Below are 19,297 nucleotides of genomic sequence, written 5' to 3' on the forward strand. Positions count from 1 at the left end.
GCGAAACATGCGCTTGGGTAGCTCAGTCGGTGGAGCAGTTTCTTATGAAAGGCAAAGTCCTGACTTTGTGTTTCAGTCTGGCGCACAGTTTTAATCTGCCAGGAAGTTTCACAGTGCAGAATGACAATTTCATCTTGGATCCCTTCAGAATTTCTGCTGATATATGGTGTTGTACTGTTGCTTTCTTGTCCTTCAGTTGCTGAGGTGCTGGATCAGATTCTTCTGCTGTGATCATCAGACCTTTATTATTTTCTTTCAGCATCTGCTCAGGTTCTAGATAGTCTGTGATTTCCAAAACTCTCTCATCATAGTACAAGTCTAGCAAGATATTCCTTCCAGCATTCTGTGATATCTTCATTGTCAATAAGTTGTCCATTATCATTTATCACAGTAGTTCTTGTTTTAGGTTTGTATTGCAGTGATTTTATCAAACTAACGCTTCGTCTGTTACTACTCCTACATCAGTCTCTATACGCCATGTAACTTCCTTTGCCCCTTATTCTTTGGCCTGTTTACATTTTGTTACAATGACATTCTTTATTATTGTGTACTGCATATGGCTTTCTTCTGTATTTATCCTCTTATACTGGTTTAATTGCTATATGAGGTTGAGTATTTCTTCAGTAATCCAATATTGTCTTGGTTCTGGTTGCCTGTTTCCTAAAGTTCTTTTTGTTTCCTTGAGGATTCCTTGTTCCATGCCAGTCCATATAACTGTTCCCATGAATTCATTTCTGTTTTTGTTTGTTCATTTTGCAATTTTTACTTTGTTCGTTCTTACTGTCTTTTTAAATTCCAAATTGCAATTTGCTTTTTCAAGTGCATGGTCACGGTCTATTTCAGAACTAGGGTGGCTTAATTTGATTTTATTTCCATACCTAGCTTTGACCAATGTGTAGACAGTATTGGTATCTTTGTACATCACTGGGATTTCTTGTGTACGGCTTCTTCTCATAGGACTAAGTGAGGTGGCACAGTGCTTCACACTCTGGACTCGCATTTGGGAGCTTGTCTGTTCAAATCTGTGCCCAGCCATCCAGGTGTACCTTTTCCATGATTTCCCTAAACCACACCAGGTAAACGCTGAGAAGGTTCTTTTGAGAGAGGAGTGCTGATTTCCTTCCCCATCTGTGAAACAATCAGTTTGTGGTCTGCCTCTAATGACCTCATTGTCGGTTGGATATTAAATCCTGATTTTATTTTTTCTTCTCAAAGGCATTTTAAATGTGGCACTAGTCATTACCATAGCATACTGTTCACAAAGATCTACTTGCTATTCGCCTCAGCTGTTTCTCTTTCCTGGTCTGTTCCTATTCTGTCTGAGTTTAATGGTTGGGTTAAAGGCATCTCAATAGGTGGAAGTATTTTAACAACCTCTGATTTGCTGGTGGCACAGTGCTTGTAGCCAGCAGCAAAGATGCACTTGCTGAGCTACTAACAAAAGTAAAGGACATTAGTCTGTCACATTGATTAGACATCAGTCTCAGCAAGTACGAAATCATGATGATTGACAGAGGAGCACAGATTCAGCTCACAGCTTGATTAAAGGAACTGGAAGTTATGTGTGTTCTTTCATCTATCTCGGTTGAACCACCTGCGACACAGGAAGCTGTGAAGATGAGATAAGAAGATGGATGATGCTAGGATGATTGGCTAAGAAGAAGCAGCTCACAAAGATCTGGCAGAATAGAACGATAATGAACAGCAGTAAGGTCCACCTTGTTGAAACACTCGTGTTTTCCGTCTTCTTTTGTAGTTGCAAAATATGGCCTTCGAAGCAAGAGATAAGCATTGTACTGATGCATTTGAACTTTTGTGCTGACATATGTTGTTGCACATAAAATAGACCAAAAGAAGAACAAATGTGTCCATTAATGAGCTACTGAATATTTCCTGGGGCCTTTCTTCTCATCTCTGACAAAACATTTTCCTTTTATTTGGCCATATTGTGAGAAGATATGGAGAATGTAGAGAAAATAATCATGGAAGAAAATATCGGCAGAAAGAGACTGAGGGGGAAAGCAGCTAGTAGGTGTATAGATCAAATAAAGGTCTTTGGACTACCTCTTCAGCTGGCTCTAAGAGAAGCTGGTAACTGTCTGGGATGGAGACACTTGCTCCATGGGATCATGACGCTCAGCAATAAAAATGGCAACTTGTGATGATGTGGTGATGACAGCATTGAAATTTCCCATAATAACCACATTGTCCTTGTCAGCTATTGATTTCATTGCATCATCAATACACTTGCATGGTTCTGGAAGTTGTTCTCTTCACAGTTTAATGTTGGAAAGTACTCTTGTACAGTAGTCATGTCCATAGGTCTTCATTGATCTTCGCCACCAATATTATGTTATTTACATGACATGTGTTCTCAATCTTTTTTGCTCAGTTTCTTCTAGGAATCAACCCCATGCCATGTTGACCAGGCAGTATTCCTGCACTGTAGATTATCGTACAGGAATCACTAATGAAATCACCGCTTCCTTGGCACTGTATTTCACCCAGTCCCGAAATTTCAGTATCGTAAGCTGCCATTACCTCTTCTGCTGTTCCCATTCTTGTTAGTTTTCTGATGTTTCAAGTTGAGATTCCCCTATTGCAGTATACTCAGCTTTGCAACTGTTTGTAAGAAGTGTAATTCATACAAGACTGATGCCAGAGAGAAGACTTGCAGCTCCACAAGTATGCAGTCTCGCATAATGATCTGCTGAGAACTGAACTGACACGGTCCTATGACAATTCCAGCAATAGCCTTTGTATTGGTCCATGCCATACAGGATATTTCAGAAGGAATAGTAAATATTTTAGGAGGTGGTAGTGTAGACTAATTCAAATAAAACATTCCATATTGTGTGTCTTGAGTTTGTTTGGTTACAGAGATAGAGCTGGTTACAGAACTAAGTTTTCAGTAGCTATAGATTTATGTATCAGTTGTCATTTTTTGCTTTGAAGTCCGAGCCGTGAAGCTGTGTATGAGTTTACATAATTGAAGTTTTAAATTGTGATTATTGTTTGTTGATCTATTCTATTGTACTGTTCAAGCATACTTAACATATTTACAAATGCTGAGTATGCTGGTGTGTTATTCATCTACAAGTTTTGTAATGGAAATTCTGCTGCTGCTTGGACAGTGTGTTAACTGACAGGTACTGGATACAAGGGTGATTACTTATGTTTTCACTAAATTAGTGAGACTGGTGCAGTTGTATTTTGTCATTCACTAATACAAACGGATGAGTAATTCTCTTAGTACTGTTTATTGATGAAACCATCGTCAGTCATGATGGTATCAACAACACTCACAATTCACATTAGTGGTAAAAAAAAAAAAAAATTGTCTTTGTGTAGAGACATTTTCAGAAACACTTCTCTGTGAATGTTTTGTGTGCTGTGATAGACAATCAGTTGATTGGGCCCATCATGCAACCAAATTGTCGTAGCAGAATCCCATTATCTAGATTTTCTTGAAAACAACCTTGCAGTGTTTTTGGAAGACATTTTATTGGCAACAAGGATGAATACATTCTTCCAATGTGATTGGGCCCTTGCACATTCTAGTCATCAGGTGACACATCATCTAAATGTAATGTTCCTCACAGTAAGGATATGTCAACAAAAATAATCAATTTTTGAGAATATAAGTAATTGAATAAATAAAAAATCTACTCACCAAGTGACACCAGGAGAACACACATTAAAATGTGGTATTGTTCGCTAGCTTTCGGTGCCAGTGATTCCTTCTTCTGGCAGAGTGGTTGAAGGGGAAGGAAGAGGTGTAAAGGAAAAGGACTGGTGTAGTTTAGGAAAAATGCTAGAGTTCAGGAAAGCCACCCAAAATAGCAGGTCAGGGGACAGTTATCAAATTGGATGAGAAGGAAAGACTGATTGTTGGGGACTGCAGTGGGTGAGATTTGAAAACCTCAGAGTTCAAAGGTGGAAGATGGGTAGTACACAAGGCAGAGATTACTGCTAAAATATCGTGCCCGAGTTAATAAGAGCAAAAGGCTAAGGGCATTGTATATGACGGGGGGGTGGGGGGCAGTGGGAAATAGACGGGTCAGAAAATAAAAGATGTGGAAAACTAGAAGTGAGTGAATAAAGGAATAGTCACTATGAAGAAATGCTGAGACCAAAGAAATTAATGTACATTAAGGCCAGACGGGTGGCGAGGACCAAGGACATGTTGTAGTGCCAGTTTCCACCTATGGAGTTCTGAGAAACTGGGTGTCTGGGGGCAAGAACCCAGATGGCATGTTTGGTGAAACAGACACTGAGGTCATGACTGTCATATGGTAGAGTGTACTCTGCAACAGGATATTGTGTGTTACCAATATACATACTCTGCCTATGGCCATTCATCCTAATTGAAAACTTATCATTAGTCATGCCTGTGTAAAAGACTGAACAGTGTTCACCTATCAAACAGTGTTTACATGCTAGCTGGTATATGACAAGTATCATTTCAGAGGTGGTTGTTTTGATAGTATACATTTTGCCAGTTACAAGGCAGGTATAGGTGGTGGTAGGATATAGGGCAAGTCCTGCTGCGGGGACTGTCACAGGGGTAGAAGCCATGGGGTGAGGAGATGGGTGCAGAAGGAGTGTAGAGTCTGACATGGATATTGCAGAGATTGGGAGCATAACAAAAAGCTGTTATCGGTTGGTGGGCAAAGTCTTGGATAGAATGGACTTCATTTTAGGAACTCGCAGCCTTGTTGAAGTAGCTGACTAAAACATTCAAGACCAGGATAATACTGAGTGACAAGTGGTGTACTACTAAGCTGTTATTTGGAGGGGTCAGCAGTACCAAGATTGGATGTGATGTCCCCGGAAATCTGCTTTCGGACTAGAGTGGTGGTGTAATTACACCCAGTGAAGGCTGAGGTGAGAATGGTGGTATGTTGCTGTAAAGAGTCTGCATCTGAACAAATGCATTTGCCATGAATGCCAAGGCTGTATGGGAGGGAATGTGTGACATGGAAAAGATGGCAACTGTCAGCATACAAGTACTGTTGTTGGTTAGTAGATACAATGTGAACAGAAGTGTGTAGCTGACTTTTGGTGAGGATGAGGTCGACATCAAGTGAAGGGGCATGGGATTCGGGTTAGGACCTCACCATGAGTCCATATGGCAAAGACGTTGTCATTGTACCTAAGCCAAAACGGGCTGAAGGCTTATGGATCCCAGGAAAGCCCGCTCCAAGTGACCCATGAAAAGGCTGACATATAGGAAGGAGCCATCCTGATTCCTGTGGCTGTACCCCTGATCTGTTTTTATGTCTGCCCCTCAAAGGAATAGTAGTTGTTGGTAAGTGTCAAGTTGATTGAGGAGAGGAGGAAGGGTGTAATAGGTTTGGAATCAGGTGGGCCCTGACTGAGGAAATGTTCAAAGCAGACAGACTGTGTACATGGGAGATGGTGTAGAGGGAGGTGGTATCAATCGTGACAAGCAAGATGTGTGGTGGGAGTGGGACAGGCACAGATTTCAGACGATGTAGGAAATGGTTGGTATCTTCAAAATAGAAGGAAAATCTTTGTACTATGGATTGCAGATGTTAATCAGCCAAGGCAGATATATGTTCGGTGAATGAATGCTTTGAAGCCAACAGCTATGGGACAGCCAATGTGAATGGGTTTGTAGGAAGCAGGTAAAATATGGGGGTGCACGCTTTGGGTGGGGTGAGAAGTTCTATGGATAGAGGTTGGTAGTCCTTGTGAGGTGCCTAAGGTCTTAAGGAAGGACTGCAGGTCAGTTTGAAACACCAGGATCTTGATGGAAGATCCTGTATGTAGAGGTGTCAGACAGCTGGCGTACATCTTCACGTACATACTCAGTCAAGTCGCACAGCTGGGCAAGTGCAAGAGATTGCTGTTTTTGAATTTGTAAAAGAGGCTGGTGTGGGGTGTGATTACATACAGAAACAGGTACTTTCAGGATAAAGCCTTTGGGAGCAACTCCAAGGGACAAGCAGGTTTATAGAAACAGAAAGTGAGACCTCAGTGTTGATAGTTCGAAAGCACGTTTTCAAAAGAAATGGATGTAATATCTGATGGGATTCATCATATCAAGAGAGGAGGGTTTGGAGTGTTGGAGATAGTAATAGTGGCAAAAAAGAGAAGCAGAGGGTTGAAAAAGATAGAAGAATGGAAGAAAAGCAAGATTGCGCAAAGTCATACAAAAATAATGATAACAGACAAGGGTTAACAAGACATAATGAATGGGTGAGAATTTCTCACCAGAAAAGTGACCTATATCATACAAAAAAATGATTGGAAAAGAAAAAAAATGTTGCTTGGGAAAGTCATGAAAACAGTCAAAATTTTAAAAACTGGGCAAACAGAAAGAGGAAGTCACTGGAGAAAATGTAATCTGATGTGTTTGGCAAATAAAGTAATGTAGGAGGTGACAGTAAAAGGCAGTCACAGCAGTTTGGTGAAAAACAAATATACAGTGACATGAAAGAGTTACATATAAGTAAGTTAAATGGTGAATAGGAAAGTGTAGCTGCCAAATTTGCAAACAAATTGGCAAATGATAATCAGGAGAAGGCTCCACAGTGTTCTGAACCATAAACAAATTGTTGTATGCAAATTTGTAAATAACAGTGGACCCATCTAAATGGTCTGAAATCAGTACTAGAAAAGATGTAGGAGCAAGATGTTGGTTAACATAGATGGTACAGGTAAGTAAATTAGTGGAGTAGTACAAAAGGTAGAAAACATACAATAGTTTGAACAAGATAGATGACAACAAAGACTGACAAGAGGGTCACATAAGAAGGAATGATGACCACATGGGCTAATCAAACAAAAATAATCAAGTTTTGAAAATATAAGTAACTGAATAGGTAAAAAATCTACTCACCAAGAGGCAGCAGGAGAACCCACATATACAAGGTATTACAGTTTGCTAGCTTTTGGAGCCAGTTGAAGGGGAAGGGGAAGGAAGAGGGGTGAAGGAAAAGGACTGGTGATGTTTCGGAAAGGGGGTGGAGTTCCGAAAAGTCACCCAGAACCCTTGGTCAGGGAAGACTTACTGGACAGGATGAGAAGGAAAGACTGATTATTGGGGACTACAGCGGGCGAGATTTGAAAATCTGAGAGCTTAAAGGTGGAAGATATGGTAACATGCAAGACAGAGATTACTGCTGAAACACCATACATGAGTTAATAAGAGCAACAGCCTAAGTGTGTTGCATGTGATAGACATGGGAGAGGGACAGTGAAATATAGACAGGTCAGATAATGAAAAATGTAGAAAACTCGAGGTGAGTGAAGGAAGGAATAGTTACTATGAAGACATGCTGAGACCGAAAAAATTAACATAAATTAAGGCCAGACAGGTGGTGAGAACCAAGGATATGTTGTACCACCGTTTCCCATCGACAGAGTTCTGAGAAACTGGTGTCTAGGGAAAGAATCCAATTATGTAAGCACTGTTTGGCATTTTACATGTGCGTGACTACCAGCAAGTTATCATTTAGGATGAATGGGCATAGCAGAGTGTGTATACTGGCAACACACAATATCCTGTTGCAGCTCATGCTCTACAACATGACAGTCGAGACCTCAGTGCCTGTTTCAGCACTCAGATGCCAGACACCAGTTTCTCAGAACTCCGCAGGTGGGAACTGGTGCTACAAGATGTTCTTGGTTCTTGCCACCTATCTGACCTTAATTTATGTTAATTTCTTTGGTCAGCATTTCTTCATAGTAACTATTCCTTTCTTCTCTCCCTTAGTTTTCCGCATCTTGCATTTTCTGACCTGTCTGTTTTTTGCTGTCCACTTCCAACTTCTATCACATGCAATTCCCTTAGCATTTTGCTCATATTAACTCATGCAGGATGTTTTACTGGTAATCTCAATCATGTGTATTACCTTTAAACTCTCAGGTTTTCAAATCTCGCCCTCTGCAGTCCCCAACAATAAGTCTTTCCTTCTTATCCTGTCTAGTAAGTTTCCCCTCTGGGTGACTTTTGTGAACTCTAGCCTTTCTCCTAAACCACACCAGTACTTTTCCTTTACCCCTCTTCCTTCCCCTTCAGTCATTCTGCCAGAAGAAAGAGTGGCTGGCTCACAGTATGGGTAGGCAGAAATAACCGTTTTTTGGTCACCAAGGCCACCAGACCTAACCTCTTTAGAATTTGCTTCTGGGAATAATTTACGTGAGAGGATTGTTGAAAGAGAAGTCTACAAAGGAAAACTAAACACACGAGATGAACTGATTGTTCTGATCATGATTGGGCTGCCCCCATAAAAAAATGCCAAGATGATCTCAGAAGATCAACACACATGTTGTCTAGATAATTTGAGAGTGCATTTAAGTCTTCAGTCAAATTTACAAAAATCAGCCTTGAACTCAATCATTTCCTTTTGCGTAACACCTTCTGTGAGTGAGTGTTTGATGTACATTCTAACAGTCCTACCTGTGCAGCCAATAAAAATGGACGTATATTATATGGAATGTTTTATTCTAATTAGTCTGTACTACCATCTCCTAAAACATTTACCATTCCTCCTGAAACACCTTGCGTACATTGATTTCTAATGTAGTATTGGGAATCACAAGAGGATGTGGTATACTTGGAAAAGGCCAGCAGATACAAGAAGATTTCAGTTATTTACATCATGGTCAGGCAGAGATTCCAAAATCAGATATTGGATTGTAAGACATACCTAGGAGCAGATATAGACTGAGATCAAAATTTAGCTGTGACAAAGAGTAGGCAAAAGTTCAAGAGATTAGTTAGGAAGATTCAATGTGCAAAGAAGTGGGATAAAGAAATACTAAGGAATGAAGATAATTGAGGGAAATATTCCACGTGGGAAAAATATATCTAAAAAGAAAGATGATGAAACTTACCAAACAAAAGCGCTGGCAGGTCGATAGACACACAAACAAACACAAACATACACACAAAATTCTAGCTTTCGCAACCAATGGTTGCCTCGTCAGGAAAGAGGGAAGGAGAAGGAAAGACAAAAGGATATGGGTTTTAAGGGAGAGGGTAAGGAGTCATTCCAATCCCGGGAGCGGAAAGACTTACCTTAGGGGGAAAAAAGGACAGGTATACACTCGCACACACACACATATCCATCCACACATACACAGACACAAGCAGACATTTGTAAAGGCAAAGAGTTTGGGCAGAGATGTCAGTCGGGGCGGATGTACAGAGGCAAAGATGAAGTTGAAAGACAGGTGAGGTATGAGCGGCGGCAAATTGAAATTAGAAATTAGCGGAGATTGAGGCCTGGCGGATAGCGAGAAGAAAGGATATGCTGAAGGGCAAGTTCCCATCTCCGGAGTTCTGACAGGTTGGTGTTAGTGGGAAGTATCCAGATAACCCGGACAGTGTAACACTGTGCCAAGATGTGCTGGCCGTGCACCAAGGCATGTTTAGCCACAGGGTGATCCTCATTACCAACAAACACTGTCTGCCTGTGTCCATTCATGCGAATGGACAGTTTGTTGCTGGTCATTCCCACATAGAACGCTTCACAGTGTAGGCAGGTCAGTTGGTAAATCACGTGGGTGCTTTCACACGTGGCTCTGCCTTTGATCGTGTACACCTTCCGGGTTACAGGACTGGAATAGGTGGTGGTGGGAGGGTGCATGGGACAGGTTTTACACCGGGGGCGGTTACAGGGGTAGGAGCCAGAGGGTAGGGAAGGTGGTTTGGGGATTTCATAGGGATGAACTAAGAGGTTGCGAAGGTTAGGTGGACGGCGGAAAGACACTCTTGGTGGAGTGGGGAGGATTTCATGAAGGATGGATCTCATTTCAGGGCAGGATTTGAGGAAGTCGTATCCCTGCTGGAGAGCCACATTCAGAATCTGATCCAGTCCCGGAAAGTATCCTGTCACAAGTGGGGCACTTTTGGGGTTCTTCTGTGGAAGGTTCCGGGTTTGAGGAGATGAGGATGTGGCTCTGGTTATTTGCTTCTGTACCAGGTCGGGAGGGTAGTTACGGGATGCAAAAGCTGTTTTCAGGTTGTTGGTGTAATGGTTCAAGGATTCCGGACTGGAGCAGATTCGTTTGCCACGAAGACCTAGGCTGTAGGGAAGGGACCGTTTGATGTGGAATGGGTGGCAGCTGTCATAATGGAGGTACTGTTGCTTGTTGGTGGGTTTAATGTGGACGGACGTGTGAAGCTGGCCATTGGACAGGTGGAGGTCAACGTCAAGGAAAGTGGCATGGGATTTGGAGTAGGACCAGGTGAATCTGATGGAACCAAAGGAGTTAAGGTTGGAGAGGAAATTCTGGAGTTCTTCTTCACTGTGAGTCCAGATCACGAAAATGTCATCAATAAATCTGTACCAAACTTCGGGTTGGCGGGCCTGGGTAACCAGGAAGGCTTCCTCTAAGCGACCCATGAATAGGTTGGCATACGAGGGGGCCATCCTGGTACCCATGGCTGTTCCCTTTAATTGTTGGTATGTCTGGCCTTCAAAAGTGAAGAAGTTGTGGGTCAGGATGAAGCTGGCTAAGGTAATGAGGAAAGAGGTTTTAGGTAGGGCGGCAGGTGATCGGCGTGAAAGGAAGTGCTCCATCGCAGCGAGGCCCTGGACATGCGGAATATTTGTGTATAAGGAAGTGGCATCAATGGTTACAAGGATGGTTTCCGCGGGTAACAGACTGGGTAGGGATTCCAGGCGTTTGAGAAAGTGGTTGGTGTCTTTGATGAAGGATGGGAGACTGCATGTAATGGGTTGAAGGTGTTGATCTACGTAGGCAGAGATGCGTTCGGTGGGGGCTTGGTAACCAGCTACAATGGGACGGCCGGGATGATTGGGTTTGTGAATTTTGGGAAGAAGGTAGAAGGTAGGGGTGCGGGGTGTTGGTGGGGTCAGGAGGTTGATGGAGTCGGGTGAAAGGTTTTGTAGGGGGCCTAAGGTTCTGAGGATTCCTTGAAGCTCCGCCTGGACATCAGGAATGGGATTGCCTTGGCAAACTTTGTAAGTAGTGTTGTCTGAAAGCTGACGCAGTCCCTCAGCCACATACTCCCGACGATCAAGTACCACAGTTGTGGAACCCTTGTCCGCCGGAAGAATGACGATGGATCGGTCAGCCTTCAGATCACGGATAGCCTGGGCTTCAGCAGTGGTGATGTTGGGAGTAGGATTAAGGTTTTTTAAGAAGGATTGAGAGGCAAGGCTGGAAGTCAGAAATTCCTGGAAGGTTAGGAGAGGGTGATTTTGAGGAAGAGGAGGTGGGTCCCGCTGTGACGGAGGACGGAACTGTTCCAGGCATGGTTCAATTTGGATAGTGTCTTGGGGAGTTGGATCATTAGGAGTAGGATTAGGATCATTTTTCTTCGTGGCAAAGTGATATTTCCAGCAGAGAGTACGGGTGTAGGACAGTAAATCTTTGACGAGGGCTGTTTGGTTAAATCTGGGAGTGGGGCTGAAGGTGAGGCCTTTGGATAGGACAGAGGTTTCGGATTGGGAGAGAGGTTTGGAGGAAAGGTTAACTACTGAATTGGGGTGTTGTGGTTCCAGATTGCGTTGATTGGAATTTTGAGGTTTTGGAGGGAGTGGAGCTGGAAGTGGGAGATTGAGCAGATGGGAGAGACTGGGTTTGTGTGCAATGAGAGGAGGTTGAGGTTTGCTGGAAAGGTTGTGAAGGGTGAGTGAGTTGCCTTTCCGGAGGTGGGAAACCAGGAGATTGGATAGTTTTTTAAGGTGGAGGGTGGCATGCTGTTCTAATTTGCGGTTGGCCTGTAGGAGGATGCTCTGAACAACAGGTGTGGATGTGGGAGAGGAAAGATTGAGGATTTTTATAAAGGATAGGAGTTGATGGGCGTGTTGATTGGCTGAGTGGATGTGTAGGTGAAGGATTAGTTGGGTGAGGGCAATGGATTGTTTGGTTTGGAACTGGTATAGGGACTGATGGAAAGAAGGGTTGCAGCCAGAGATGGGAACTTTAAGTGTGAGGCTTTTGGGGGTGATGCCAAATGTCAGACAAGCCTGAGAAAATAAAATATGGGAGTGTAATCTGGCTAGGGCAAACATGCCTTCGCCCTAGCCAGATTACACTCCCATATTTTATTTTCTCAGGCTTGTCTGACATTTGGCATCACCCCCAAAGGCCTCACACTTAAAGTTCCCATCTCTGGCTGCAACCCTTCTTTCCATCAGTCCCTATACCAGTTCCAAACCAAACAATCCATTGCCCTCACCCAACTAATCCTTCACCTACACATCCACTCAGCCAATCAACACGCCCATCAACTCCTATCCTTTATAAAAATCCTCAATCTTTCCTCTCCCACATCCACACCTGTTGTTCAGAGCATCCTCCTACAGGCCAACCGCAAATTAGAACAGCATGCCACCCTCCACCTTAAAAAACTATCCAATCTCCTGGTTTCCCACCTCCGGAAAGGCAACTCACTCACCCTTCACAACCTTTCCAGCAAACCTCAACCTCCTCTCATTGCACACAAACCCAGTCTCTCCCATCTGCTCAATCTCCCACTTCCAGCTCCACTCCCTCCAAAACCTCAAAATTCCAATCAACGCAATCTGGAACCACAACACCCCAATTCAGTAGTTAACCTTTCCTCCAAACCTCTCTCCCAATCCGAAACCTCTGTCCTATCCAAAGGCCTCACCTTCAGCCCCACTCCCAGATTTAACCAAACAGCCCTCGTCAAAGATTTACTGTCCTACACCCGTACTCTCTGCTGGAAATATCACTTTGCCACGAAGAAAAATGATCCTAATCCTACTCCTAATGATCCAACTCCCCAAGACACTATCCAAATTGAACCATGCCTGGAACAGTTCCGTCCTCCGTCACAGCGGGACCCACCTCCTCTTCCTCAAAATCACCCTCTCCTAACCTTCCAGGAATTTCTGACTTCCAGCCTTGCCTCTCAATCCTTCTTAAAAAACCTTAATCCTACTCCCAACATCACCACTGCTGAAGCCCAGGCTATCCGTGATCTGAAGGCTGACCGATCCATCGTCATTCTTCCGGCGGACAAGGGTTCCACAACTGTGGTACTTGATCGTCGGGAGTATGTGGCTGAGGGACTGCGTCAGCTTTCAGACAACACTACTTACAAAGTTTGCCAGGCAATCCCATTCCTGATGTCCAGGCGGAGCTTCAAGGAATCCTCAGAACCTTAGGCCCCCTACAAAACCTTTCACCCGACTCCATCAACCTCCTGACCCCACCAACACCCCGCACCCCTACCTTCTACCTTCTTCCCAAAATTCACAAACCCAATCATCCCGGCCGTCCCATTGTAGCTGGTTACCAAGCCCCCACCGAACGCATCTCTGCCTACGTAGATCAACACCTTCAACCCATTACATGCAGTCTCCCATCCTTCATCAAAGACACCAACCACTTTCTCAAACGCCTGGAATCCCTACCCAGTCTGTTACCCGCGGAAACCATCCTTGTAACCATTGATGCCACTTCCTTATACACAAATATTCCGCATGTCCAGGGCCTCGCTGCGATGGAGCACTTCCTTTCACGCCGATCACCTGCCGCCCTACCTAAAACCTCTTTCCTCATTACCTTAGCCAGCTTCATCCTGACCCACAACTTCTTCACTTTTGAAGGCCAGACATACCAACAATTAAAGGGAACAGCCATGGGTACCAGGATGGCCCCCTCGTATGCCAACCTATTCATGGGTCGCTTAGAGGAAGCCTTCCTGGTTACCCAGGCCTGCCAACCCGAAGTTTGGTACAGATTTATTGATGACATTTTCGTGATCTGGACTCACAGTGAAGAAGAACTCCAGAATTTCCTCTCCAACCTTAACTCCTTTGGTTCCATCAGATTCACCTGGTCCTACTCCAAATCCCATGCCACTTTCCTTGACGTTGACCTCCACCTGTCCAATGGCCAGCTTCACACGTCCGTCCACATTAAACCCACCAACAAGCAACAGTACCTCCATTATGACAGCTGCCACCCATTCCACATCAAACGGTCCCTTCCCTACAGCCTAGGTCTTCGTGGCAAACGAATCTGCTCCAGTCCGGAATCCTTGAACCATTACACCAACAACCTGAAAACAGCTTTTGCATCCCGTAACTACCCTCCCGACCTGGTACAGAAGCAAATAACCAGAGCCACATCCTCATCTCCTCAAACCCGGAACCTTCCACAGAAGAACCCCAAAAGTGCCCCACTTGTGACAGGATACTTTCCGGGACTGGATCAGATTCTGAATGTGGCTCTCCAGCAGGGATACGACTTCCTCAAATCCTGCCCTGAAATGAGATCCATCCTTCATGAAATCCTCCCCACTCCACCAAGAGTGTCTTTCCGCCGTCCACCTAACCTTCGCAACCTCTTAGTTCATCCCTATGAAATCCCCAAACCACCTTCCCTACCCTCTGGCTCCTACCCCTGTAACCGCCCCCGGTGTAAAACCTGTCCCATGCACCCTCCCACCACCACCTATTCCAGTCCTGTAACCCGGAAGGTGTACACGATCAAAGGCAGAGCCACGTGTGAAAGCACCCACGTGATTTACCAACTGACCTGCCTACACTGTGAAGCGTTCTATGTGGGAATGACCAGCAACAAACTGTCCATTCGCATGAATGGACACAGGCAGACAGTGTTTGTTGGTAATGAGGATCACCCTGTGGCTAAACATGCCTTGGTGCACGGCCAGCACATCTTGGCACAGTGTTACACTGTCCGGGTTATCTGGATACTTCCCACTAACACCAACCTGTCAGAACTCCGGAGATGGGAACTTGCCCTTCAGCATATCCTTTCTTCTCGCTATCCGCCAGGCCTCAATCTCCGCTAATTTCTAATTTCAATTTGCCGCCGCTCATACCTCACCTGTCTTTCAACTTCATCTTTGCCTCTGTACATCCGCCCCGACTGACATCTCTGCCCAAACTCTTTGCCTTTACAAATGTCTGCTTGTGTCTGTGTATGTGTGGATGGATATGTGTGTGTGTGCGAGTGTATACCTGTCCTTTTTTCCCCCTAAGGTAAGTCTTTCCGCTCCCGGGATTGGAATGACTCCTTACCCTCTCCCTTAAAACCCATATCCTTTTGTCTTTCCTTCTCCTTCCCTCTTTCCTGACGAGGCAACCATTGGTTGCGAAAGCTAGAATTTTGTGTGTATGTTTGTGTTTGTTTGTGTGTCTATCGACCTGCCAGCGCTTTTGTTTGGTAAGTTTCATCATCTTTCTTTTTAGATATAAGGAATGAAGAGATAGACTTGAAGCTTCAAGGCTGTAGATACTGTCATAAGGAATAGCTCAGTAAACAATTCAGTTGAAGAGGAATGGAGATCTCTAAAGAGGCCAATCACAGAATTTGGAAAGAAAAACAGAGGTACAAAGAAGGTAACAGTGCAGTGGAATTCCACTGTTAATGTAGAGAATTGGATAGGTGAAAAGAGTACATTGAAGGCATCTGTGAAAGAGAAGACTTACATGATGTGATAGAAGAAGAAACAGCAGTCAATGTAGAAGAGATAGGGGATCCAGTATTAGAATCAGAATTAAAAAGAGATTTGAAAGACTGAATATCGAATAAGGCAGAAGGGATAGATGACATTCCATCAAAATTTCTAAACTTATTGGGGAAGTGGCAACAAAACAGCTATTTACATTGGTGGGTAGAATGTACGACTCTGATGTACCATTTGACTTTTGGAGAAACATCACCCACAAAATTCCGAAGATAGCAAGAGCCGACAAGTGTGAGAATCCTTGCATAATCAACTTAGCAGCTCGTGGATCCAAGTTGCTGACGAGAATAATATACAGAGAAATGGAAAAGAAAATTGATGATGTGTTAGATGACTATCAGTTTGGCTTTAGGAAAGATAAAGGCACCAGAGAGGCAATCCTGACATTGCAGTTGGTAATGAAAGCAAGACTAAAGGGAAATCAAAAAATGTTAATAGGATTTGTCGACTTGGAAAAAGCATTCAACAATGCCAGATGGCACAAGATGTTAGAAATTCTGAGAAAAACAGGGGTAAACTTTATGAAACGGGTAATATACAGTATGTACAAGAACCAAGAGGGAGCAATAAGAGTGGAAGACCAAGAACAAAGTGCTCGGATGAGAAAGGGTGTAAGACAGGGATGTAGTCTATCAGCTGTTAAATCTGTACATCGAAGAATCAATGATGGAAATAAAAGAAAGGTTCAAGATAAGAATTAAAATTTAAGGGTTAAAGGATAACAGTGATAAGATTCACTGATGACATTGCTATCCTCAGTGAAAGCGAAGAGGAATTACATGATCTGATGAATGGAATGAACTGTCTAATGAATGCAGAATACGGATTGAGAGTAAACCAAAGGCGAAAGTAATGAGAAGTAGCAGAAATGAGAACAGTAAGAAACTAACATCAGGATTGGTGATCACTATGGTGATGAAGATAAGGAATTGTGCTAACCAGGCAGAAAAATAACCTATGATGGATGGAGCAAGGCGGACATAAAAAGCAAATTAGCAGTAGCAAAAAGGGCATTCCTGTCCAAGAGAAGTCTTCTACTATCAAACACAGACCTTAACTTGAGGAAGAAATTTCTGAGAATATACTTTTGGAGCACAGCATTGTGTGGTAGTGAAACACGGACTGTGGAAAAACTGGAAAAGATGAGGATCAAAGCATTTGGTAATCTTAAGGAAGAATTCAAGTTTTGATACAACAGTATGTCAGCATTAGAGGGTGAGTGTTATCTGTTGTCCTCTTGATAGTTAGTGAATATTGATTAAAAGGTTTACAAGTGCCCATTTTGCACTGATGTGCAGCTTGAAGTCATTGATCTGCAATGAGACAGGGCATATAAATACATTCTAGATTTCTCCAAACATGTCCCTTAGGATCAATTTCCTTGTTAACACAAGTCTCCACACAGCTCCCCTCTCTATTCCCCGAGATGATGGAAGGGGTTCAGTATTCACTACTCACAGGCCTGTGCTCATTGCCTGCTTGTGGAACACGTTTTCTCTGAAGTGAAGTGCTGCTGTAGAACTTGGTATCTGTCTGATTCACCATGTTGCCAGTGTGGATGCTTTCTCCCAACACCAACAGTATCTCAGCTCTCTTTGTTGTTGTATATCTCCCTCATCACCAATTCCTCCCCTTGTTTACCCAGCTGGTTTCCACTGTTGCACATATATTTAAGTATTATGCTGTGTCTTCTCTTCTTATCTGCTCTTATCCATGTCCTTATTTTTTTCCTTCTCTCTCTCTCTCTCTCTCTCTCTCTCTCTCTCTCTCTCAACATTTTACTTAATTTTTCCTTCTTTTTCAGTGGCCATTTTTATCTCATGTATCATTCTTCTTGCAGTACATTGTCCGGTTATTTGTAACCACATTTGTAACCACCTACAGAATGATTGTCATAGTTATTAATTGTAGAATTTTCATGTAAAATAATGACCTTACAGTTTTGTAAGCTAACATTTGCTCTTTGATCAGGCTTGTCCAATTTTACACAAAAATCTATCCCAATCTCGTGACTTACCTGTCAACATTTCTTAATTTTGCCATTTTCATATTTTTTTCTCTTGGAATTTGTCCTGTGTTAAAATTATATATTTTTCTGATGTGGTGTTTAGTGAAATTTGGCCCGCTCTCTTAGAATGATATAAGTGATAAAATTTTAACTCTCTCACTTCTAATACTGAATGTGTTTTGGAATGAGCATATGTCTTTGTATGCTTGTGTTCAGCATATATGTCTCTTGGAATCATTGGGTGAGACTTATCCAGCGTTTTAGAGTTATTTGGTTTGATTGAGTAAGCATCTGGCTTTAACAGTACAAACTTAATGAGTTTCAGAAGAATGTTTTATATTAATGAAGACTGTTTTTGTCTTTCTTTTTAGGAATTAGAAGGCATAAAAGTAAAAGGGAAAGGATGTCCAAGGCCTATAAAAACATGGGCACAGTGTGGTGTGAGTAAAAAGGAGTTGGAAATCTTAAAAAAGCAGAATTACGAGAAGCCTACACCAATTCAGGCTCAAGCGATTCCAGCAGTTATGTCAGGTAATATTATGTAGTAGAGTCTATTAGTTGATATTCTCATGGCTGAGCACATTACTTTTATCTTTTTTCCATTAAAAAAAGTGTGTGTGTGTGTGTGTGTGTGTGTGTGTGTGTGTGTGTGTGTGTATGTATGTATGTATTAATTATAGGCAGCAAAAACAAAGAACAATAATAACAGTAAACAATAACAATAATAATAGGAAACAACAGAGTAACTACTACTGTAGTAACTTAACCGGCAGTCTTTCTGCATTTAAAATGTGTATCAAATGCATTATCATTATGAAACGTTGTGATGTAACATCTCTGCCACCATTGCAAGCTTTGCACTGAAAGTGTTAGTAGAACACCTGAAATAGAACAATGACAATCGGATAAGTTCTTTCAAAATCTCAGGTTTTTAAATTTCTGAACAGTATAATGTCACTTCCCAATAAGATGTGATTGGTGCTTCAGGCTTTGCTTACTATGATTCAATTGAAATGTGGCTCCTTTCTGAAACCTGGTACATGATGGGAGACAGGTGGCTGAAGTCCTGAAATGGGAGAGTAGAGGGCACCAGTATTTTACCATAAAGCCTGTTTGCGATGAGACAGAGAAGGGCAAGTGAGAGGCAGAGCAGAGTGTATATTGTATGTTAACCTATGTCAAATCTGAAAATTGTCCACTCTTATGAAATTAGGAAATAGGTTACATCCATCAGATTGATGGGTTAAACATGCTGTGCCCAACTTTGCCTCTGCTGTTCTCTCATTTCTATAATTCACAACACTAACATAATACTCTTTACATGTACTCATTTAAGTCATTTAATTTGAGTAACACTAATTGTTCTTAGTCTCATAGTTCAGCAGAAGTTTCATATCTTTGTAATATAAGAGACAACAGAATTTGGCTGAAGTATTTGTAAGCTCTTGGCATCATCGGCATCTCTGCGGCTATTCTGCATATCACACTTAAGTGCCTTGCAGAGGTCTTATTGAAACACCTTCACAATAATTCTGTTATTCCACTCTCAGTGTGCGGAAAAAACGGCCACTTATATCCTTCCATGTGAGCTCCGATTTCCCTTATTTTATTATAATGATTGTCTCTCCCTCTGTAGGCCAGTGTTAACAAAATATTTTCACATCTGGAGGAGAAAGTTGGTGATTGAAATTTCATGAGAAGATGCCACTGCAGTGAGAAAAGCCTTTGTTTCAATGATGTCCACCCCAAATTCTATATCAGGTCATTGACACTCTCTCCCCTATTTCTCAATAATACAATACATGCTGCCCTTC

The 19,297-nt window shown here is 42.7% G+C and overlaps 1 protein-coding gene across 1 annotated transcript in view; it reads left to right on the forward strand.

Annotated features, from left to right (window-relative positions):
* LOC124776527 (probable ATP-dependent RNA helicase DDX46) overlaps positions 1-19,297 on the forward strand; it is a 172,942-nt gene that overhangs the window by 76,772 nt on the left and 76,873 nt on the right. Inside the window, exon 9 of the mRNA XM_047251554.1 lies at positions 17,855-18,014. Coding sequence (XP_047107510.1) covers positions 17,855-18,014 — 160 coding nt within the window. The remainder of the gene's footprint in view (positions 1-17,854; positions 18,015-19,297) is intronic.

Source organism: Schistocerca piceifrons, chromosome 2, assembly GCF_021461385.2.
Source record: "Schistocerca piceifrons isolate TAMUIC-IGC-003096 chromosome 2, iqSchPice1.1, whole genome shotgun sequence".
Classification (NCBI taxonomy): Eukaryota; Metazoa; Arthropoda; class Insecta; order Orthoptera; family Acrididae; genus Schistocerca; species Schistocerca piceifrons.